The sequence below is a fragment of the Triticum urartu genome, chromosome 1 (assembly GCF_003073215.2).
Source record: "Triticum urartu cultivar G1812 chromosome 1, Tu2.1, whole genome shotgun sequence".
Lineage (NCBI taxonomy): Eukaryota > Viridiplantae > Streptophyta > Magnoliopsida > Poales > Poaceae > Triticum > Triticum urartu.
In genome coordinates, this window is record NC_053022.1 from 440,531,252 (window position 1) to 440,555,448 (window position 24,197).

The 24,197-nt window shown below is 47.3% G+C and overlaps 1 protein-coding gene across 2 annotated transcripts; it reads right to left on the reverse strand.

The window, feature by feature from the left end:
• Nucleotides 1-20,047: 20,047 nt before the first annotated feature.
• LOC125516939 lies at nt 20,048-23,760 on the reverse strand. Of its 2 annotated transcripts, XM_048682197.1 has the most exons (4): nt 23,243-23,756; nt 22,054-22,149; nt 21,451-21,528; nt 20,048-20,454 (listed from the first exon to the last, which is right to left on the reverse strand). In XM_048682197.1, exons 1-4 carry the CDS (start codon nt 23,537-23,539, stop codon nt 20,416-20,418), a joined length of 510 nt encoding a protein of 169 aa, XP_048538154.1. In that variant the 5' UTR covers nt 23,540-23,756; the 3' UTR covers nt 20,048-20,415. The 2 variants fall into 2 exon arrangements, with proteins under 2 accessions (XP_048538154.1, XP_048538160.1); XM_048682203.1 differs by lacking the exon at nt 21,451-21,528 and having other exon boundaries at nt 23,243-23,760.
• Between the last annotated feature and the right edge of the window lie 437 nt (nt 23,761-24,197).

Sequence of the window (24,197 nt, forward strand, 5' to 3'; positions counted from 1 at the left end):
TCTGGCAACCAAAATTCACACTTGGAGAATTTGGCATAAAGGCGATGCTCTCGAAGTTTCATCAATACCAGCCTTAGATGTTCGGCATGTTCCTCTTCATTCTTGGAGTAGATGAGTATGTCATCGAGATAAACTACGACGAATTTATCCAAATACTCCATGAAGACCGAGTTCATTAACCGGGAGAAGGTGGCTGGGGCATTGGTTAAACCGAAGGACATAACGGTGTACTCGTATTAGCCATAACGGGTAACAAAGGCCGTTTTGGGAATGTCCCCGTTTCTGATTTTGATTTGATGGTAGCCCAACCTCAAATCCATCTTGGAAAGGATTAAGGATCCAGCGAGCTGATCATACTGATCGTTGATCCTGGGAAGCGGATACTTGTTCTTGATGGTGACCAAGTTGACAGGTCGGTAATCTACAACCATTCTATCCGTTCCATCCTTCTTCTTAACAAAGAGGACGGGGCAAGCCCAAGGAGAGGAACTAGGACGGATGAAACCCTTTTTCAAGGACTCATCGAGTTGGTTCTTAAGCTCGGCTAGTTCTAAGGGTGCCATCTTGTAGGGTCTTCTAGAAATTGGAACGGTTCCTGGAACAAGGTCTATCACAAACTCGACATCCCTGTCAGGTGGGACACCTGGCAGTTCCTCGGGAAGACATCCGGGAAATCCCGGACTACCGGAACATCCTCAAGGTCTGGAAGGGGGTTGGCATTTAGGGAGTAAAACTGGCGCTTGGCCACTCGAGTTAAGACATTGACTGTCTTGCCCGATGAGTGAGTAAGTTGAATAGTTCTAGTGGCACAATCAATCTTAGCATAATGAGCTGACATCTAGTCCATACCCAAGATGATGTTTATGTCCGAGGACTTGAGAGCTATTAAGGATGCAAGGAAGACAAGTCTATCGACAAGAATTTCGTTCCCATGGCTTACTCTAGAAGTTTGCCATTTGGAACCCAGAGTTTGAATTACCATGGAAGTGGGCATGTCACAGAACGGCGTGTTATGCAATCGAGCATAGTTCTCGGATATGAATGAATGAGATGCTCCAGTATCGAAAAGAACAGATGCCGGATGGCAGTTAACAAGGAGCGTACCAAGGACGACGTTAGGATCCTCGTGAGCCTCCTCGGCTGAGACATAGTTGACATGGCCACGTGCAGTGGTGACTGGCTTGGCCTAGAATGTCTTTCCCGCTGGCTTACCACGGCCAACGGACTTTCCAGACTGATTGGGGTTGTTGTTCTGAGGACACTCTCGGCTATAATGACCCGGCTCTCCACACTTGAAACATGTCACAACATTGGGGCGTGGAGCAGCATTAGCAGCGGGGCCACCATAGGGCTTGGGCGGTGCAAACTGCTGGTTGGGACGAGGAGCCTCAAAGGATGGCCTCGGAATGAACCTGGGTGGCAGTGCCGTGCTTGGGATCCACACCCGGCGCTTCTGAGATCCAGAACCAGATGAAGAGCCAAAATCACGTGAGTGCTTGCATGAAGCGTCATAGTCAGACTGACCTGACTCAGCACTGATGGCTTTGTTGACCAACTTCTGAAAGGAGGTGCACTCGTGCAGACGAAGATCGCGGCGAAGCTCAGGGCTAAGTCCCTTGCAGAACCTTGCCTGCTTCTTAGCGTCGGTAGATACTTCTTCAGGAGAATATCGTGCCAGATTCCCAAATTCACGACTATATGCATCCACAGTCAGTCTTCCTTGGGTGAAATTGCAGAACTCCTCGCTCTTGCAATCCATGAGACCTTCTGGAATGTGATGCTCACGGAAAGCCTCACTAAATTCAGCCCAAGTAGTGATTTGACCGACCGGGCGCATAGCTTCAAAGTTTTACCACCAAAGGCTAGCAGGGCCTTCGAGGTGATAGGCAGCATAAGTAACCTTGTCGGCTTCGGCTACGTTGGCAGAACGTAGCTTGTGGGTGATGCTGCGAAGCCAGTCATCCGCGTCGAGGGGCTCGACAGAATGGTTAAACTTTGGTGGGTACAGCTTGATAAAGTCATTGATTGACACCAAGTCATTTAGCTGATGGCGTGCAGTGTTCTGCTCAATCCGCTCTAGCAGGCGGTTAGTCTCACGCTTGTTTCTTTCCGCCTCCAGCATCACTTCGGCCAGAGAAGGCGGGTGAGGCAGATTTTCACCCCTAACTGCACTGGCTTCCCCCTGCTCCGGGGCAGCGGGGTTGCTGCGGGTGTTGACCATCCTAGGAGAAAACAAAACAACGGTTTAGATAAGGATGGCACAACTTAGCAAGGAAGTGCAGAATGTAATGGACAACACGGAATGCAGAGATGTTCATCTGTATGTCATGGTAATATAGAACTGCCATATATATACCAACGGTCATACACACCATACATAGTTTAGTACAAGCCCAGGCTACAGTACAACTATGATGAAAGACGTTTCATCTCATCGGAGGCATTCCAAGCTCCTATACATTATTTGTCTACACCTCCGGAATTGATTACACACAAAGTCATATTCCACAAGTCACGCAGGACAGTGAAGATACAACTATTACAATACTGGTGGTACTACTACTAACTCAGACAGCTCCGTAGTAGTCCTCATAGAAGTCACCTCCATAGCCTGGAAGTTCAATGTGATCATCCGGGAACAGACGGTCCTGAGGAGCTTGTGGACCAAAGGGACTAGGATGGGGTCTTGGACCAACAAACGGTGGCCTGCGGGGACCACGGGGTGGGGTGATGCCTCCCAAATCACGCCAATCCACCATGTCTGGCAGAGCAGATCTCACGGGATACAGATCCCTTTTATCCATACATCCAGCTTGCACCGCAGGTGCAAACCGAGTCAATGTGGCCCAATGATCAGCACGGGTGTTGAAAAGCTCCAGCCTCAAGGCCCGATTCTCTCGGTCTTTATCCTCGAGAATCTCGGCAGTGGTACGAGTTAGTGAGTCCTCCTGAGTGGAGTCAGCATAGATAGCCTGGAGATACCCTTGCGCTGCCGGAAGTGAATCTGGCATGTAACGGAAGTCGGTGTTCCGAAGCAGGCCAGTCCGGACTCGCATGATGGTCATCATGGAATAGGCAGCATCCTGCACAGCCATCTCAATAGTAACCCCGAGTCCATAGGAACAGTGGAGGGGCTCGGTAGATCCAGGATAAGAAGGAAATATCCGTACGGTGCAGAAATATTGGCTTTGATTGAAGTCTCGGAATTGCTCTTCGATGGTGTATTCGGGATACCAACGGTAACCCGTCTCGATCATTACCCGGACTAACATAGCAGTATGACCGGGCACGTCGAGGCACCGGGTCAGGCAAACCACTTGGTTTTGAGCACGGTTGGCCATCTGAAAGCACAACCACAATGCAAAGACATTAGAATTTCTAGGGAAAATTGGACAGCATAACAGTTGTAAATGCTCAGAAAAAGATTTGAGACATCCACAACAGTTTGCAATACCACTCAACAACATCATATCAAGGTTCTGATTCAATTAGCAACATACCAGAAATAGTAGAAACTGAACTGGGGCTTGTAACAACAATCCTGTAAGCTACTACGGATTAGTAACACGTGAACCTGACAGAAAAAGAGAGCCTAGTCCTTAACCCACGTTGAATGAGAAGAGAATGACTCAGATCAGAGGGCATAAGATAAAGGAGTAAAAGAGCCTTACGTTCCCTCCCACAATCAATTCCCCTACATATAACTAAGCATTTCTAGACTCGACATCGACCAGTTTGGCTCAACGAACCTACAGGCAGTCCGGCTCTGATGCCAATGCTGTTAGGACCCCGATTCCAAGTCACATCGATCTAGCCAGTAACACCTCATATCACATTGCGGCCTCACGCACGGTATCCCACGGGTGTCGCCTTACTATGGCCCGGGACCGTTTGCGCCTTTTGGCTCACGAATATGATAGTGTCGCTAGCATCCATATGACAGAGAACCTGGGCCGACATGGCTAGTCGTGAATCCAAAGCGGCACAGACCTATGGAGACAGGCATACATGAATCACATCGAGCATGTCGGTCATCAGCGAGTGAATCCGGGCTGTAGCACTGGGCTAACAGGACTCCGGGGAACCCGGGCTGTAGCAGGCTAGGCAGGACTCCGGATGTCACCGCGTGACATTTCCCCGAAGGGACAGACATAGGAACGAAGTGAAACACATGCCGGCCAGTCAAGTGTCCTGAGCAGTAGTGTTGGGCTAGCAGGACTCCGGTGAACCGGGCTGTAGCGGACTACTATGGCTCGAGGAACACTAGACTACATTTCCCCATAAGAAAGGCTGCCAAGGACAAACAACTAGATTGTCGAATCCCACTCATACCAAGCATTTCAATCATACACACAATATGCCCGATATGAGTACATACAACATGGCATCACAACAAAACTCTACAACTCAAGTACTTTATTTAAAGGCTCCATAGAGCCATACATAACAAGTTCATACAGGTAGGGGTCACATGACCCGACACTCAAGTCATACAACCATACAAGCACAAGCAAAAGCAAATAGTCTGAGTACAGACACTAGAAAGAAAGAAGGCTTCTCGAAGCCTGTCTATCTACATAGGGCCCTCCATGGCCAAGACCGCCACCTGGGTGGCTAGTCACTCGTCGACATCAAGGTCTACGTAGAACCCATCGGAGGGGGTGGTGTTGTCGTGTGAAAACAGTAATTAAGCAAACATGAGTACAAAGGTACTCAGCAAGTCTTACATCAGATCCTACTATACATGCTCATTCTCAAGAAGGTGGTGGGGTTATTGCAGCAAGCCAACTTTGACTCTTGGCTAAGCTAACCTACGGAACTCCACTAGTAAAATAGTTTTCGCACACGAGTCCACTACTCACCAACACAATACTCCACCGGGGATCCTCCCTCGTTATCCTACGAGAGGGCCATCCTCGGTACTCACACTTATCTTGAGTCTTTTAGTAGTATCCATTAACTTGTCTATGAACTGTATAGGCAACCAGGTAGTCCTTTACCGCGGACGCGGCTATTCGAATAGTTTATACCCTGCAGGGGTGCACTTCTTCATACACGCTTTCACCACTTACCGCCGTTTACACGACATGTACTCGGCAACCTTCAAGCGGAAGCCCAACGAGGGTGTCAGCCACGGCCTACCCAAACACTCAAGTCTCTAGTACAGGTGCATCGCCTATCCAGGTTCCATCCATAGGGAGTCCGGCCGAGGTTTCCACATACGGCCCCGAACGATGTGAACAGGGTTCCCGAGACACCAAACGGGTGACTCGGTACACCGTGCCACGGTGTATCTACCGCAACATAGCCCACCCCTAGGGTCGGCGCTTCGCACGGCCGCCAACCATAACCTACAAACACCAGAAACTATTTGCAACTCCTGGACAGAGTACTAGGGTGATTAAGAAGCCGAGAGGGTCCATTGGTTTCGAGCCCAATGTATGGTAGTAAGTGCATCTTAAATCACACATACATATCTCAGTTCTTATGGGTGGCCTCAATGAAACAACCCACCATGTACTCCTACATGGCCTCTCATCGATACCTTTACCAAAACATGTTCAACACATCCCTCACATTACCGACATAATCATTTCACTCTAGCCCATCACCCAGATGAACCAGACCTGACACAACTCTAAGCATAGCAGGCATAGCAAGGTAGGAATCACATACATAGCTCAATCAACTCCTACACATGCTAGTGGGTTTCATCTAGTTACTGTGGCAATGACAGGTCATGTAGAGGATAAGGGTTCAACTACCGTAGCACACAGCAGTTTGAATCGCGTTGTCTTAATGCAGTAAACAAGAGCAGAAGCGAGAACATGGGTTTGTATCGGAATGATCAATGGGTTGCTTGCCTGTTGTAGTGGTAGTAGGGTACTGCCCTTCAGACGGATACTCGGGGTTATCCTCGGAGGCAGAACCTACCATGAAAAGCACACCGGACATAATCAACACATGACAATATGCAACAATATGATGCATGCTATGACATGGTAAGATGAAAGTGTCTTGGCCTAATGCAAGCTAAAACAGAAGGGGATGAACTCATTTGAATCAAAGATTCAAATGTTAGCTCATTAAACATAGCCTTATTAGTGTATTATATTGTTCTGCTTAAACAGCAAGGTTAACTTGTTTTGTCATGCATGAAACCATTACAGATGGATAGATTGAATTTTTCTGATGATTTTTCATATATAAATCTTTGCTTTTGGAGTTATGGTTGATTTTCTATGATTTTTAGAAGTTTTGGCTATTTTCTGGAATTTCCTATTAAAGAATAAATCCAGTAATTGAATTAATACGTCAGCATGACATAGGTGTGACGTCAGCGGGTCAACTGGGTCGGCCAGGTCAAACCTGACTGGTGGGCCCTGTCTGTCAGTGACTCAGCTAATTAACAGAATTAAATTAACACTAATTAGCTGTCAGTGGGGCCTCGGCCCACATGTCAGTGACTAAACTAATTAAAATTAGCTAAAACTAATCCTAAACTAATTAGCAGACCGGCCCCACCTGTCATAGACTCAGGAGGGGTCAACCTGGGCCCACACAGGGTCAAACAGGGTCAACTCGCCGGCGTCTAGCCGCCGGCGAGGCCAGACGCGGCGGAGCAGCGCGGGATTTGCACTCCGGCGACCAAAAGGACGGCAGAGACTATCTACGTGATGCCGGGAGGAAGCCGCGTCGAGTGGTGGCAGTGGGTGGAGCTGGGGTGGCCGGAAACGTCGCCGACGACGAGTTTGGCGGCGACCGGAGCTCGGGTGAGGTCGAGCTAGTCGCTAGGGGGCACGAGGAGGCGCGTGGATTGGTGCGTTGAGCTCCTGGAGGTGCGGTAGGTCTAGTGGACAGGGTGGCGCGGCCATTGGGTGGCCGGAGCCTCATCGGTGACGAGCTCCGCGGCGGTGCGTGCGGGTGAGCTACGTGCGGTCGCTACGGGGCTCGAGAGAGAGACCGGAGAGGGTGGGGAGGTGGCTGAGCTCACGGGGGTCGCGTCGAGGCAGTCGGAGAGGTCGGGGATGAGCTGATGCGGCGGGGACGGCGAAGGGGATCTCCGGTGGCCGGAGTTGTTGACGAGCTCGGTGCAGCGTCTCCGGGGCGAGCGAGCGCTCGGGGCTCGGCCTACTTGATGTAGTCAACGACGGCGGCGATGGTTGCGCTCGGCAGGGAGATGGGGAGAGAGCCAGAGAGGGGGAGAGGCCACGGGGAGAGTGGGAAGAAAGAGAGGGAGACGTGGGGTCGGCGTGGCACTCGTAGACGCCTCCAGGGCGTCGGCGGAAGCAGGAGGTGGCCGGCGTGTGGCCGCGGGCGCCAGCCACGCGCTCCTCGTCCTCCTGGCGGGAGGAGGAGGACGGGTGGCAAGTGCCAGTGGACTGGGCCGAGCCGGTGGGCTCGGTGGGCTGCACCAGGTAAGTTACTTCTCTCTCTCTCCTTTTCTGTTTTTCTTATTTATTCTATTATTTCTGTAGCTTCAGGGCTTTATTAAAAATGCCAGGGTATTTCCATAAATCATAAAATTAATCATGGCTACTGCTTAGAATATATCCAACAGCAAACATTTTAGTTTATGATTATTTGAGCATTTAAAATATTTTATAGCATTTAAATGCCCAAATGCAAATACCATAAGGATTAATCCAATGACCTTAGATGTCCTAGAAAAATGTGCACCATTTTTGTGAGGGGTTTTAACCCAAAACAAAAAAGGTGGGCTTTTTAGAAGGGCATTTCAGGTTCATTGAAAAGTTTTTTTAGTAAACCCTAGTTGTTCCAGGGGGGTGCTGGGGGTTCTGACATCCCCATTTCAAATTTAAGGGAAATTTAAACATGATGCACACTCTAATGCTTGAGCTGGCTAGGGTGTGACAGTCACCTTTCTTCGGATTGCTACAACAAATAAAACATGTGCTATTAATCCTAGTAATTTTTGCTTGTTGGGGTTTATTTTTCCCAAGAAATTATTACTCTGGTTTGTTCCATCATCTGTACACAGGTCCATCGAATGATGGCCGCACTAATGACGATCGCATGGTGGTTCGGTCAGTTTCCGTACATAGTCCGGCAAACACCGCATCCGAAACTCGGACCGACCTGTGAATTCAGGCTTCGTCACACCTTTACCGCATCACGCCGATGACCTGCATCGACATTGACTTCGGCGCCAGGCCATATTTCTTTCTTTACTCACTTTGCATAAATTATTTATTATGCAACATTTTTTATCATTATTATTATTATCTCCGGTTTGCACTATTTTTTGTGCACACGAAAATGATCCGGGTTGGGCAGTATCGTCAACTCGGCGTACTGACATACCACGTCACCTCGGCTGGATGGGGGGCTTCGTTAGCACTTCATTACCCCATGCCGGGGACTTCAGCATCACTCTGCCGGCCTGCATTGACCGTACTATGTCACCACTTCGGAGTGTCGAGCTCTTTGCTCCGCCACCTCGGGACCGGCTTGGGGGATGGAACCTTGTCCTGCATCAAGCTCGGACCGCGTCATCAATACCAAACACATTACCCAACTAAGTTGCCTTCATGCTTGAAGTTTTAAAAAATTTAACTTGTGTTCGGTTCGACCAAGCATTATACTTTTTTGGAAAAAAAGTTGCTTGTCAAAAATCTCCTTGTCAAAACTTTGTTTGTGACACACAAACTCAAATACCCAGTTCACTTGGGGGATTCCTTCATGAAGCCTTTCCTCTTGCATATGATTATACTTGTAGGGCTTCGTTCCTTGTTCGTGTATTATGCCACAATATGCACCATATTGACTTAAGCGATTTGCAAGCTGGGTTGCCTAGTTCCTGTGTTTACCCCTATGTTCCTGATCGTTCGGCTAGGGAGTAAATGGAGCACCTCTGCGATTATCACGATCGGGTCATCCAAGCCGGACCTCAGACTAGGTGAAGCCAAAAGCTAGCGCTCTTATTGTTTTCAATTATGTTCGGCACACAACGGAACTCATGAGTACAAAAAATCTATTGCACAAGTCTCATAGTAACAATGAGCACCGAAGAAAGGTATCGGTGGGGGTACTATTTTCTTCGAAGATGCTTCTTACACTTCGTCAGTAATATAGCATAAGTTCACTGAGCGCGCTTTGTCTATTACAGCCTTATGGCCTGATTGCCTGGTTATCGGAAACACCGTCGATATTCTCGACAGGTGGAGTACATAGCACTCTTCGGCCCTTGACCGAAGAGGGAGAAGCCGACGGTCGGTTAAGACGCGTATAAAGTTCGGGTGAACACAAATATGATATAAGTACTTTGGTACATACATTCATTATACATAAAATTCTTTTACCCAAGTCACTTGGGGCTCTTAAATTTATATGAGCCGTTTTATAATAAGTGTTCTTCTTCTTAGTCATTGCAAAGTTTTTATTATTATTATTTATCACTCCTTTTTTCGACACGAGTGTGTGGTCACTAGCCGGGGAGCCTAATTTCTCTCTCAAAGCCGCTAGAGTTTAGTTTGCTAAGCTGGCCTAACGAGAAGTACTCTGCCTTCGGGATAGGAGGTTGAAGCCGTAGGCTGACCCGCTTGAGGTCTTGAGATAAGATGTGTTATGATAAAGCACGGAAGAAGCACCTTTTTTTCTAAGACCAATTTTCGATTTGGCACCGAACACTTGTTGTAGTTCGGACGTCAGTTTTCCACTGACGTTTTTTGGTTTTCCAAGCCTATGGCACTTTTAAGCTATTTGTGTGTTTCCAGCATTAATCTCGTAGTGCGGTGCCGGACACCTTTAGGGATTCGGCAAAAACATTCTCGGACATTGTTGTATATGCATCGGTTTCGAATTGCGTCTTCGGTCAATAGTTGGGTTGCCCGGTGTCGGTGTCAAAATCGGCAGATCTCGGGTAGGGGGTCCCGAGCTGTGCGTCTAGGATCGATGGTAACAGCAGGCAGGAGACACGATGTTTACCCAGGTTTGGGCCCTCTTGATGGAGGTAATACCCTACGTCCTGCTTGATTGATATTGATGATATGAGTATTACAAGAGTTGATCTACCATGAGATTGTAGAGGCTAAAACCCTAGAAGCTAGCCTATGGTATGATTGTTGTATATGATCTATCGACTAGCCTGGCCTCGGTTTATATAATGCACCAGAGGCCTAGGATAACAAGAGTCCTAGCCGAATAAGCCGGTGGGGAGGATTCCTTGTCTTGATCACCAAGTCTTGTGGAATCTTCCATGTATGTGGCAGTTGTCCGAACTGGCCCATGAGTATACGGCCATGGGGGTCCTCGGCCCAATCTAACAGATCGGGAGACAATGTGGTGAGTACCCCCTAGTCCAGGACACCGTCAGTAGCCCCCTGAACCGGTCTTCAAGTTAGAGACGCTCCTCGATTCTTCTGAACTATTCTTCATCTTCGGTTGTCGGTCTTGGAAACTGGTTCAACAAATCTTCCCATCTTCGATCTTGAGGATCGCCGAAATGCATTCGACGAGTTTACACGTCGGGTATCCGAGGAGCCCCTTTAAGTTTCCAGTCTTTATCAATGCCTTGTTATTTTAATGCCACACCTCGGGTTTGAAGTTGTTCCCGGGAGGCAGTGTCCTCTTGCGTCCGAGCTCTAACGCCGGACTGCATTCGAGGTATCTTTTGCAGTCGAGCACCAATGCCGGACTGCTTCCGAGCTCCAATGCCGAAATTTATCCGAGCTCCAACGCCGTACTGTGTCCAAGCTCCAACGCCGGACTATATCCAAGATGTCATAGACCATCTTGGTCCAAAAAAGTTGAAGGAGTTTAGCCGAGCTTAATGCTGGAAATGCCCTCTATGGAGCCAGCCACTAGCGCCCGAGCTTTATGTCGGACTGCTTCTGAGGTGGTGCACCACCCCGACTGTGGGCCAATTTTTTTTCAATATTTTTTATTGGTGCAATTTATTCTCTGCCGAGATATATAGCCAGTAACCCTCAACGTGTGTATCGGTTTAAAACCCGAGATGCACTTGAAGGATGATGTAAGACCACTGATTCCAGTAGCCGCTGAGACTCACGTTGATTTGCAAAATTGGCCTGAGGATCAAGTCCTAGCTCGGCAGAATACTTCGGGACACAAAAGGCGGCGTGCTCAGTCCTCAAGACTCAGGTTGGGTGCGGCTGACCAACCTGAGGATCATAATCTCCTCGGAAACTGTATTGCACTTAAAATTTTCTGCATTGGACAGGCAATGCAGTAGCCCCCGAGACACTGGTCGGGTGAAACACCAGATCAGGGGATCGATGTGCCCCTTTAATATTTTTAAATAATAAGCTCGAAGCCCAGTGCCCCCGAGCCTTAATGCGGGCACAGGTGGCCGAATTAAGGATCGATATCCATAGTAAAATCACAAATTATGTGTAAGGACTCTATGTATCCAAGTACTTTACATCCTTAATGCTCGGATCTGCATTGTACATAACTTTGTTGACCGACCATCGGCTTCCACCTCCTCGGCTAGTAGCCGAGGAGTGTTTGTCCTACTTTATAAAGCCTTTATGAGGGCAAAGATTTACGACAAACAAGGCAATCTGGCCATACAGTTTTATAAACAAAGGTACATAGAGAGATATGTTATATTACTGTTTAACATAAGAAATGTCTTTCAAAGAAAATAGTCCCGCTATCGGTTCCTTTCTTTGGGTTGTTATGCTAAGCATGATCATGCAACCTCAGCTCTAATGTAAGAGCAAAATATCGAGGATTTAGTTTGGGAGGCCAGTTAATAGCCCCCGGTAGTGTTCGGCGACAGTCGAGGTCAAGCCGTAAACACTTCGGCCATTGTTATGAATGGCCCGTCACTTAACACCGTCATCAGATCGCTGACAAGTTTACGCTTATTGTGACAGTCAGTTTTTGGCTTTCTCCACTGAGGTGCTTAACAATGTGAGCTGGAAGCACAATCGCAGTGGTTCTCCCTTTGCACACCTAGCCGAACAAAGTGAAACGTAGGAGGCGAGCACAGGAGCCGGGCAACCCAACTATTAACCGAAGACACAATTCGAAACCAATGCATATATAGTGAGATCCGAGAATGTTTTTGCCGAATCTATAAAGGTGTCCGGCATTGCACTGTGAGACTTGTGCTGGAAACACACAAATAGTTTAAAAGTGCCAAAAAGCTTGAAAAAACAAAAAATGTCAGTAAAAACTTGATGTCCGAACAAGATCAAGTGTTCGGTGTCGATCCGAAAATTGGCCTTAGAAAAAAGTGCTTCTGTCGTGCTTTAACATGACACATCCTATCTCAAGACTTCAAGCGGGTCAGCCTACGGCTTCAACCTCCTATCCCGAGGGCGGAGTACTTCTCATTAGGCCAGTTTAGCAAACTAAACTCTAGCGGCTTTGAGAGAGAAATTAGGCTCCCCGGCTAGTGACCACACGCTCGTGTCGAAAAAAGGAGTGATAAATAATAATAGTAATAAAAAACTTTGCAACGACTAAGAAGAAGAACACTTATTATAAAACGGCTCATATAAATTTAAGAGCCCCCAAGTGACTTGGGTAAAAGAATTTTATGTATAATGATTGTATGTACCGAAGTACTAATATCATATCTTTGTTCACCCGAACTTTAAACGCGTCTTAACCGACTGTCGGCTTCTCCCTCTTTGATCAAGGACCGAAAAGTGTTATGTACTCCACCTGTTGATAATATCGACAGTGTTTCCGATAACCAGGCAACAGGGCCATAAGGCTGTAACAGACAAAGCGCGCTCAGGGAACTTATGCTATATTACAGACGAAGTGTAAGAAGCATCTTCGAAATAAATAGTACCCCCACCGATACCTTTCTTCGGTGCTCATTATTACTATGAGACTTGTGCAATAGATTTTTTGTACTCATGAGTTCCGTTGTGTGCCGACCATGATTGGAAACAATAAGAGCGCTAGCTTTCGGCTTCACCCAGTCTGAGGTCAGAGCTCGGAGGACCCGGTCGTGACAATCGCAGAGGTGCTCCCTTTACTCCCTAGCCGAACAATCAGGAACGTAGGGGTAAGCACAGGAGCCAGGCAACCCAGCTTGCAAATCGCTTAAATCAATATGGTGCATATTGTGGCGTAATACACGAATAAGGAACGAAGCCGTACAAGTATAATCATATGCAAGAGGAAAAGCTTCATAAAGGAAGCCCCCAAATAAATGGGGTATTTGAATTTGTGTGTCACGAACAAAGTTTTGACAAGGAGATTTTTTTATAAGCAACTTTTTTTCCAAAAAAGTATAATGCTTGGTCGAACCGAACACAAGTTAAAAATTTAAAACTTTGAGCATGAAGACAACTTAGCTGGTTAATGTGTTCGGTTTTGATGACGCAGTCCGAGCTTGATGCGGGACAAGGTTCCATCCCCCAAGCCGGTCCCAAGGTGGTGGAGCAAAGGGCTCGGCACTCTGAAGTGGTGACATAGCACGGTCAATGCAGGCCGGCAGAGTGATGCCGAAGTCCCCGGCATGGGGTAATGAAGTGTTGACGAAGCCCCCCGTCTAGCCGAGGTGACGTGGTATGTCAGTACGCCGAGTTGACGATACTGCCCAACCCGGATCATTATCCTATGCACAAAAATAGTGCAAACCGGAGATAATAGTAATGATAATAAAAAAATGTTGCATAATAAATAATTTATGCAAAGTGAGTAATAAAAGAAATATGGCCTGGCGCCGAAGTCAATGTCGTTGCAGGGCGTCGGCGTGATGCAGTAAAGGTGTGGCAAAGCCTGAATTCACAGGTCGGTCCGAGTTCCGGATGCGGCGTTCGCCGGACTATGTATGGAAACTGACCGAACCACCACGCGATCGTCGTTAGTGCGGACATCATTCGATAGACCTGTGTACAGAAACAAACCAGAGTAATAATTTCTTGGGAAAAATAAACTCCAACAAGCAAAAATTACTAGGATTAATAGCACCTGGTTTATTTGTTGTAGCAATCCGAAGAAAGGTGATTCCAAAAATTGGGACTCGATCCGCACACCCATTACCTGATGGGCGATAAAGCGACGGTATGGCGATGCTGGCAAAGGTTGGCTCGCCGAGGCAAAGCCGTCGGTCCAGCTAACGTGACAGAGCTGGTCGGCTAGTGACGCCGAAGTCTCCGGAGTAGGTTGATGAGGAGATGACGAAGCCCTCGGTCCAGCCGAAATGTCGAAGCCTCGATGTCAGCCGATGAGTCGAAGTAGGTCGGCGTGATGGACACCAGCTTGAAGAAGCAATAGTGCGGCCTTGCCGATGCAGGCCGTGACGTGGTCGATGCCGGCTTGATGAAGTGACCATGCGGCGATGCCGGTATGCCCGCTCCGTGTAATCCATGGGGCGGCGATGTTGGTGATGATTTATCCTTCACGATGTCGGACTCTTGTTCGGCTTGCCGAGATGATGATCCGAAGATATTAAGCTCGGCTCAACAAAGTGACGACGTGTCTAGCGCAGGTCGGCAGCCTTGGAGCAATATTGCCGGACTGGTTTGACACCAGCATAATGATGAAGATGACGTCAGGGGAGGCTTAAAAATTTACGGGCACGTGTTTAAAAACAACGCACAATACCCTAGAAGAGAATTCCTCTAAAAAGGTTTTCCAATATCATGTTCATAAAGAAACATGAATTCGGGTCGGATCCGTATTCGCGCAGAAAACGGATCCAAAAATTGGTCCACTCATCGGAAGGTTCCCAGAGTTTGAACCGTCGGATCGAGCTGAAATTTGGAGGGGTGGTAGATATGGGAATTCCGCAGTAGATGAACGGTTGGGTCTGTTGGGGAACGTAGCAGAAATTCAAAATTTTCCTACGTGTCACCAAGATCTATCTATGGAGAGACTAGCAACGAGGGGAAGGAGAGTGCATCTACATACCCTTGTAGATCGCTAAGCGGAAGCGTTCAAGTGAACGGGGTTGATGGAGTCGTACTCGTCGTGATTCAAATCACCGATGACCAAGTGCCGAACGCACGGCACCTCCGCGTTCAACACACGTACAGCCCAGTGACGTCTCCCATGCCTTGATCCAGCAAGGAGAGAGGGAGAGGTTGAGGAAGACTCCATCCAGCAGCAGCACAACGGCGTGGTGGTGATGGAGGAGCGTGGCAATCCTGCAGGGCTTCGCCAAGCACCGCAGAAGAGGAGAAGAACTTGGGAGAGAGGGAGGGGCTGCACCAAAGGCAAAAGGTGTGTTTGAGAGGCCCTCCTACCCCACTATAGATAGGGATCCCAAGGGGGGGTGCGCCAGCCCCTAGGAGATCCAATCTCCAAGGGGGCGGCGGCCAGGGGAGGAGTCCTCCCCCCCCCCCCAAGGCACCTAGGAGGTGCCTTCCCCTACTGGGACTCTTCATTTAGGGTTTCCCCAGGCGCATGGGCCTCTTGGGGCTGGTGCCCTTGGCCCATGTAGGCCAAGGCGCACCCCCTACAGCCCATGTGGCCCCCCGGGGTAGGTGGCCCCACTCGGTGGGCCCCCGGGACCCTTCCGGTGGTCCCGGTACAATACCGATGACCCCGAAACTTGTCCCGATGGCCGAAACAGGACTTCCTATATATAAATCTTTACCTCCGGGCCATTCCGGAACTCCTCGTGACGTCCGGGATCTCATCCGGGACTCCGAACAACATTCGGTAACCACATACAAACTTCCTTTATAACCCTAGCGTCATCGAACCTTAAGTGTGTAGACCGTACGGGTTCGGGAGACATGCAGACATGACCGAGACGTTCTCCGGTCAATAACCAACAGCGGGATCTGGATACCCATGATGGCTCCTACATGTTCCACGATGCTCTCATCGGATGAACCACGATGTCAAGGACTTAATCAATCCCGTATACAATTCCCTTTGTCGAGCGGTATTGTACTTGCCCGAGATTCGATCGTCGGTATCCTGATACCTTGTTCAATCTCGTTACAGGTAAGTCTCTTTACTCGTTCCGTAACACATCATCCCATGATCAACTCTTTGGTCACATTGCGCATATGATGATGTCCTACCGAGTGGGCCCAGAGATACCTCTCCGCTTACACGGAGTGACAAATCCCAGTCTCGATTCGTGCCAACCCAACAGACACTTTCGGAGATACCTGTAATGTACCTTTATAGCCACCCAGTTACGTTGTGACGTTTGGCACACCCAAAGCACTCCTACGGTATCCGGGAGTTGCACAATCTCATGGTCTAAGGAAATGATACTTGACATTAGAAAAGCTATAGCATATGAACTACACGATCTAGTGCTACGCTTAGGATTGGGTCTTGTCCATCACATCATTCTCCTAATGATGTGATCCCGTTATCAACGACATCCAATGTCCATGGTTAGGAAACCGTAACCATCTATTGATCAACGAGCTAGTCAAGTAGAGGCTTACTAGGGACATGGTGTTGTCTATGTATCCACACATGTATCTGAGTTTCCTATCAATACAATTATAGCATGGATAATAAACGATTATCATGAACAAGGAAATATATAATAATAACCAATTTATTATTGCCTTTAGGGCATATTTCCAACAGGGTCTTCCAAAGGACCTCCGAGCTGGGCTCTGGAGACCACGCCCTAAACTCGTCCAGCTTTGACAGGGCTCCGGTATATCGTAGTTTGTTGGAGATTCCTCCATCGGAACTCGAAGAAATTTTGCATGGCTGTTGTAGACGTAATTCCACACTATTCCACCGAAGCAATCATCAAACCGACGCTCGAGGAGGCGGTGACGGCGAATTCAAGTTCACTGTCCATAAAAACAGCACGGCCGCCCGAGGGCAATGTTGACGTTGAGCCCTCGAGCTCCATGGATGACTCCTCTATGACCATGATAGAGATCGGAGTTGATGTTGAAGAAGGCCCCCGTCCAAACATGACGATCGGAGATGGAGCATGGTCCTCGGTCGAGCCAAGGTGACCAGTCGAGCCGGCGAGGAAGATGCCGCCGTCGCAGTTGACCTGCGGGCGAGCCATCGATCCTTTTGCCGATCACACAGCAGAACTCTCAATGAAAGCACCAATGTCGGTGTCAAAACCGGCAGATCTCGGGTAGGGGGTCCCGAGTTGTGCGTCTAGGATCGATGGTAACAGGAGGCAGGAGACACGATGTTTACCCAGGTTCGGGCCCTCTTGATGGAGGTAATACCCTACGTCCTGCTTGATTGATATTGATGATATGAGTATTACAATAGTTGATCTACCACGCGATCGTAGAGGCTAAAACCCTAGAAGCTAGCCTATGGTATGATTGTTGTATATGATCTATCGACTAGCCTGGCCTCGGTTTATATAATGCACCAGAGGCCTAGGATAACAAGAGTCCTCGCTGAATAAGTCGGTGGGGAGGAGTCCTTGTCTTGATCACCAAGTCTTGTGGAATCTTCCATGTATACGGTAGTTGTCCGAACTGGCCCATGAGTATACGGCCATGGGGGTCCTCGGCCCAATCTAACAGATCGGGAGACGACGTGGTGAGTACCCCCTAGTCCAGGACACCGTCACCCGGCTCCTGTGTTTGCCTCCTACGTTCCACTTTGTTCGGCTAGGTGCGCAACGGGAGAACCACTGTGATTGTGCTTCCAGCTAGCATGGTTAAGCGCCTCAGTGGAGAAAGCCGAAAACTGACTGCCATAATAAGCGTAAACTGGTCAGCGATCCGATGACTATGTTAAATGACGGCCATTCATAACATTGGCCGAAGTGTTTACGACTTGACCTCGACTGTCGCCGAACACTACCGGGGGATAGTAACTGGCCTCCCAAACTAAATCCTCAATATTTTGCTCTTACATTAGAGCTGAGGTTTCATGATCATGCTTAGCATAACAACCCAAAGAAAGGAACCGATAGCGGGACTATTTTCTTTAGAAGACATTTCTTATGTTAAACAGTAATATAACATATCTCTCTGCGTACCTTTGTTTATAAACCCGTATGGCCAGATTGCCTTGTTTGTCGTAAATATTTTCCCTCATAAAGGCTTTATAAAGTAGGACAAACACTCCACGGCTACTAGCCGAGGAGGTGGAAGCCGATGGTCGGTCAACAAAGTTTTGTACAATGCGGACCCGAGCATTAATGATGTAAAGTACTTGGATACATAGAGTCATTACACATAATTTGTGATTTTACTATGGATATCGATCCTTAATTCGGCCACCCGTGCCCGCATTAAGGCTCGGGGGCTACTGGGCTTCGGGCTTATTATTTAAAAATATTAAAGGGGCACATCGATCCCCTGATCTGGTGTTGCCACCAGACCAGTGCCTCGGGGGCTACTGCATTGCCTGTTCAATGCAGAAACTTTTAAGTGCAATATAGTTTCTGAGGAGATTTTGATCCTCAGGTTGGTCAGCCGCACCCAACCTGAGTCTCAAGGACTGAGCACGCCGCTTTTTGTGTCCCGAAGTATTCTGTCGAGCTAGGACTTGATCCTCAGGCCGATTTTGCAAATCAACCTAAGTCTTAGTGGCTACTGGGATCAGCGGTCTTACGTCATCCTTCAGGTGCATCTCGGGTTTTAGACCGATACACACCTTGAGGGCTACTGGCTATATATCTCGGCAGAGAATAAATTGCACCAATAAAAAATATTGACAAAAAATCGGCCCACAGTCGGGGTGGTGCACCACCTCGGAAGCAGTCCGGCATAAAGCTCGGGCGCTAGTGGCTGGCTCCATAGAGGGCATTTCCGACATTAAGCTTGGCTAAACTCCTTCAACTTTTTTGAACCAAGGTGATATGACACCTTGGATATAGTCCGGCGTTGGAGCCCGGATACAGTTCGACGTTGGAGTTTGGACATAGTCCGGCGTTGGAGCTCGGATACATTTCGGCGTTGGAGCTCGGAAAGTGGTCCGGCGTTGGTGCTCGGCTGCAAAAGATACCTCGAATGCAGTCCGTTGTTGGAACTCGGACGCAAGAGGACGCTGCCGCCCGGGGACAACTTCAAACCCGAGGTGTGGCATAAAAGTAACAAGGCATTGATAAAGGCCGAAGACTTAAAGGGCTCCTCGGATACCCGACGTGTGAGATCTTCAGATTTAGCTCGGCAATCCTCAAGATAGAAGATGGGAAGATTTGTTGAACCAGTTTTCAAGACCAACGACCGAAGATGAAGAACAGTTCGGAAGAATCGAGGAGCGTCCATAACTTGAAGACCGGTTCAGGGGGCTACTGACGGTGTCCTAGCCTAGGGGGTACTCACCACGTCATGTCCCAATCTGTTAGATTGGGCCGAGGACCCCCATGGCCATATACTCATGGGCCAGTTCGGACAGCTGCCGCATACAAGGAAGATTCCACAAGACTTGACGATCAAGACAAGGACTCCTCCCCGCCGGCGTATTCGGCTAGGACTCTTGTTATCCTAGGCCTCTGGTGCATTATATAAACCGAGGCCAGGCTAGTCGATAGAAGATATATACAACAATCATACCATAGGCTAGCTTCTAGGGTTTAGCCTCTACGATCTCGTGGTAGATCAACTCTTGTAATACTCATATCATCAAGATCAATCAAGCAGGAAGTAGGGTATTACCTCCATCGAGAGGGCCCGAACCTGGGTAAACATCGTGTCTCCCGCCTCCTGTTACCATTGATCCTAGACGCATAGTTCGGGACCCTCTACCGGAGATCCGCCGGTTTTGACACCGACAATGTGCATCCAACTTGCTTGCTCACGAAGACCTAGGGCATTTTGAGGAAGCCCATCATTGGAATATACAAGCACTACTAGAAATCCACATTTTACCTAGAGCCATATACCCTAGGTGAAATGCAAAAAACCATAGGGAAAGACTTTACCTAGAGCTTGCCCTAGGTAAAGAACCCTAGGTGTAGTATAGTCAGGAAAGAACTCTTTCCCTAGGGTGCATGTGGCAAGCTCTAGGGAAACTCTCTTTACCTAGGGGCACAAACCCTAGGGAAAGACCATGGGGTCCATATGAATTGTGACACCCCACTACTTCCCCTACAATTCTTTCCCTACTAGATGTTTAAATAATACCATAGGGATACATATATTCATATATTTCATATACAAATACACATTTCAAATTGAAATTCATGTCCAACATAATTTAAATAATTAGATTCTGTGCCATAATTAAAATTTATAAATTGCAGCCAAAATTCATCATATTATCAACAAACACATACATCAGGCTCATGGTCAATTTAGCGCCAGAATTCAAAAAATAAACTATTGCGAAATTTGGAACGACTAGCACTGTTGGTCAGGTATCTACTACTACAAAAGAACTGTAACATGTTATCTATCATGCACTGCAGAAGATGCATGGTCTTCAAGCGTCAAGCCCTGCCCAAGCTGTTGGCTTCCTGAGATGTGTGACAAATTGAGTAAGGAAGTTCTAGATGCCATGAAAAGAAGCCGAACATCCCTTCAGCATCTGGGTCAGGTGCCACCAGAGTCAAAAGCTTGGAAGAAGCATCAAAGTGACATTATGGTCCTGAAATTAGTGATGACAAGCAGTTTAGCACTTAGTTGTAAGTAAAGGTATATTGGCAACAACAATTAGTAAGTGTAAGTAAAAGAAAATGGTGATTTGACTTCGAGGTAAAACCAAGAATTACGAGTCAAGGAGTCGACGAGTCGAGAGCCGAGGTTGAGACTCATAGAGTAATCGTGACTAGTCTAGACTACTGCTGGACTAGTCAACATGGTACTGTAGTACTCAACTTATAGTAATTAACTACTAATACCTAGTATGCAATGTAGTACATACTATATATTACTCCCTCCGTCCCATAATATAAGAGCGTTTTTTACACTAGTGTAGTGTCAAAAACGCTCTTATATTTTGGGACAGAGGGAGTATACAATAAAAATTGAGCAGCAAGGGGCGTGGATCCAGGGAAGGAGCGGAACCAATAAGGAAGGGAGAGCATTGTAATGCTCCTGGCCACCGCCAGCGGCAGTGGCGGGCAATGGGCAGTGGTGGCGGCCTAGCCCCAGGTGAGGCGACTTGTTGTGGAGCGAGTCTGGAAAGCTAGGGTTGCAATGTTTTTTTTTCCTGCGGGCTGAGCTCTGCTCACTTATCCCTCGCAAATTGAGCCACCAGACTAATCTAGACTAGTCGACGACTAGTCGCTCCATCGCTCGACTCAGCGAGCTAGTCTACATGAAGAAGCTAGTTGACAATTAGATTGAGACTATTAGACTAGTAATCATTGGGTAAAACCATGGAAGTTTCATATTGCCTATAGTTTAACTCAAATGACATGTTTTACTTTGTATTACAACTACTTCGCACCATCATAAGTTCATAACAGGAAAACATATGTGACAGACGTACTGAGAGTATTCCTTGTGTAATACTATGTCAGGTAAGAGAGAAGAAAATCCCAGCGTTGAATGTAAATTAGAGCACCCAATAGAAACATAACAAATAAAGCTGAGCAAGAAAAAGACTGGTCTCACACCAAATAGTAACATGACCAGTTACCTTACAGCAGCCTCGTGTCTTTTTTTTCATATAATGTCGCAAAAGTTTTATAGCATTTGCATCACCTTCTTCTCTTACCTATACACCAGGCATTTCAGTAATATTTACAATAGAAAAAATAACATGACGTACAACATATTAGCAACCCTCGGCTTTAAAGAAGTCATGTCACTTGTATTGCAACTGAATTAGAGAACGACCACATAGTATTGAGTGGCGCTCTCTTAAAAAATAAATAGGTACTGAGCAATAGAGAACAATCAGGCATAGTACATAGATACAAGGATTAAAAGCATCACAACGATGTCATTAGTATGCAGAGTAAATGTTTGCAGTCAGAATTTTATCAAAGTAGGCATGCGGCTATAAAATACCATTTGAGATTTGACATATTATGCACCCACCAGGAACAAAACAAACAACTCTATCGAACTAGGAGGAACTAGGTGTTGTACCAAGCAATAAATTAACTAAGAAATTGAAACAAGCAATTACAAAAAGCACAAAGGAGATATTGAAGGATAGGAACATCAGCACAAAGTAGGTTGGATGGTTTTTAGTGCTAGATAATTATGTTGTGCTGCAGAAGTAGTTTCCACTGACCTTTCTATATTTTCTCCTCTGTTCTTCAGAAAACTCCATTTTATTAACGCCTTTTATACCATCAACAGCACCCCCGACTTCAGCTATCTCCTCCACCTATACAATAATAATTGAAACTTTAATGCAACTGCTCCATGGAGAAGACAAATAAAATAGGAAATTAGTATGATGGCAAACTTTACGGGAAATATCAGTATAATGGTAAATGCCATGGTGAGCCTGTTATTTAAGGCCAAATAGAAATTCTTATGATCCTTACACTTGTCTAGCTAACTCTAACAACAAAGTTTACAACTTGTATAGCTAGATGACTGGACTATTTTAAACTTAAACATCTGGACAATATGCCTGAAGATTACGGGTAGCTAGCTCTAAGAACAAACTTCAAACAGTTGGGCATGCTATGGCACAAGCTTCCAGGAGGACCAAGACTAGAATCTATTTACCTAACTATATATGCTGATCAGTAGGAGTATATATGACAGTGAACATGAGCAGTAAACGTATAAATGACACTACAGAAGTGTAGCAACTATGAACCAACACGTCGTAAGTAGCTACATTTATCAGTTCTATGTGTACAGAAATATAAACAGCAAAGCCAACAATACAAGTTTGCATTACAAATAGCTGGCAAAAAGAGACTGGAAGACACTGTCAAACAGTAATGCATTCTATAATAACCAATAGATAGACTGCATGAATATATCCTACTTGATACATTTAAATGTCTACATTTTGACCAGAATTTAAATGGTTGATTGGCTCACTCGTATTCATGCATTTTCATATGTATGCACTTTTGTTGGATATATACCAGAACTTGAGGTGGTCTCATCACCGAAGATCCAGGACATGAGCACATTTCCAAAAGTATCTTAGTTAACTATATTATCATGGGCACAAATTCAGACTGCTCAATTTTACATGTATTGAGATAGATAACATGCTGATAGCATCACGTTAATGCAGGTAAATCATGTGATATACTCTAACTAATAGTGGGCAACTTTGCAATATGAAATTCTCTTATCAACTACCGACTAACTATGTTCTGCCAAATCCACCAATGGCATACCACGTACCAGCTATAGGACCCAATCATCAACCAATGAACAGGTGAAGGACTGAAGGGGATCCTCTAAATAAACAACAGGGAGCGAAGAAAGAGGGCGACGTCTATCCATACCTTGAGGCTCTCTATGACCCCAGGATGACCTCGTGCTCGAGCTCGAGAACTCGCCCTCAGTGTTCTCCGGCGGTCACTATGGTCCACCGGCAGCGCAGCCACCAAGGGTGTCACGGTTTCCTCGACACTAGTGGTGCGATGCCATCGCACCGGTCGGCGTGGCCATGGAAACCCCACCCGTCGCAGCCATGGATCAACGCACGCCGCCATGGCTGGGCATGAAGATGCGGTATGGGCGGATCTGGCCGAGCGGGGAGGAGCAGAGGCCGTGCGATGGGGCGGATCGGGCCGGAGCATGGCCGGGCAGGGAGTGCCAAGGGCCGGGCGATGGGGCGCATCGAACCGGAGCGTGACCTGGTGGAGAGGATCAGGGGTCGTGCGGCGGGACGGAGTGGCAGGGAGCGGCGGGGCTGGGCGCGGCGCGGTGGCTGGAGGGGAAATCTTGGGGAGAGGAGGGGGATTTGTTTTACCCTGGCGGCGGAAGGCAAAACAGAGGAGAAACCTAACCTGGTGAAATTTTTCCACCTCTTGCGCGCCCTTTCTCCCTTCCCTTTCCCACTGCCCAATGGGGCCCACCGTGTGGAACGAAATAAAAGGCGCGCTGCCGACAAAAATGGCGCAAGGAGACATCAGGTGGCAACAGTGGGGCACGGCTTCGTGGCTTTAGGGGAAGTTTGTTTCCAACTTTGTTTTTTTTTCGCTAAAAATTCAACTTCCCCTTGGGTATACTGTTCATTGCTTTTCTTCCTTAGTGCAGGCCAATGAGCTCTAAGTAAAGGATTTGACCCTAGGTAAAATGGTAGTTTCTAGTAGTGAAGCCAAGTTTTATAACGTAGAATTCCCACTAGTATATGAAAGTGACAACATAGGAGACTCTCTATCATGAAGATCATGGTGCTACTTTGAAGCACAAGTGTGGAAAAATGATAGTAACATTGTCCCTTCTCTCTTTTTC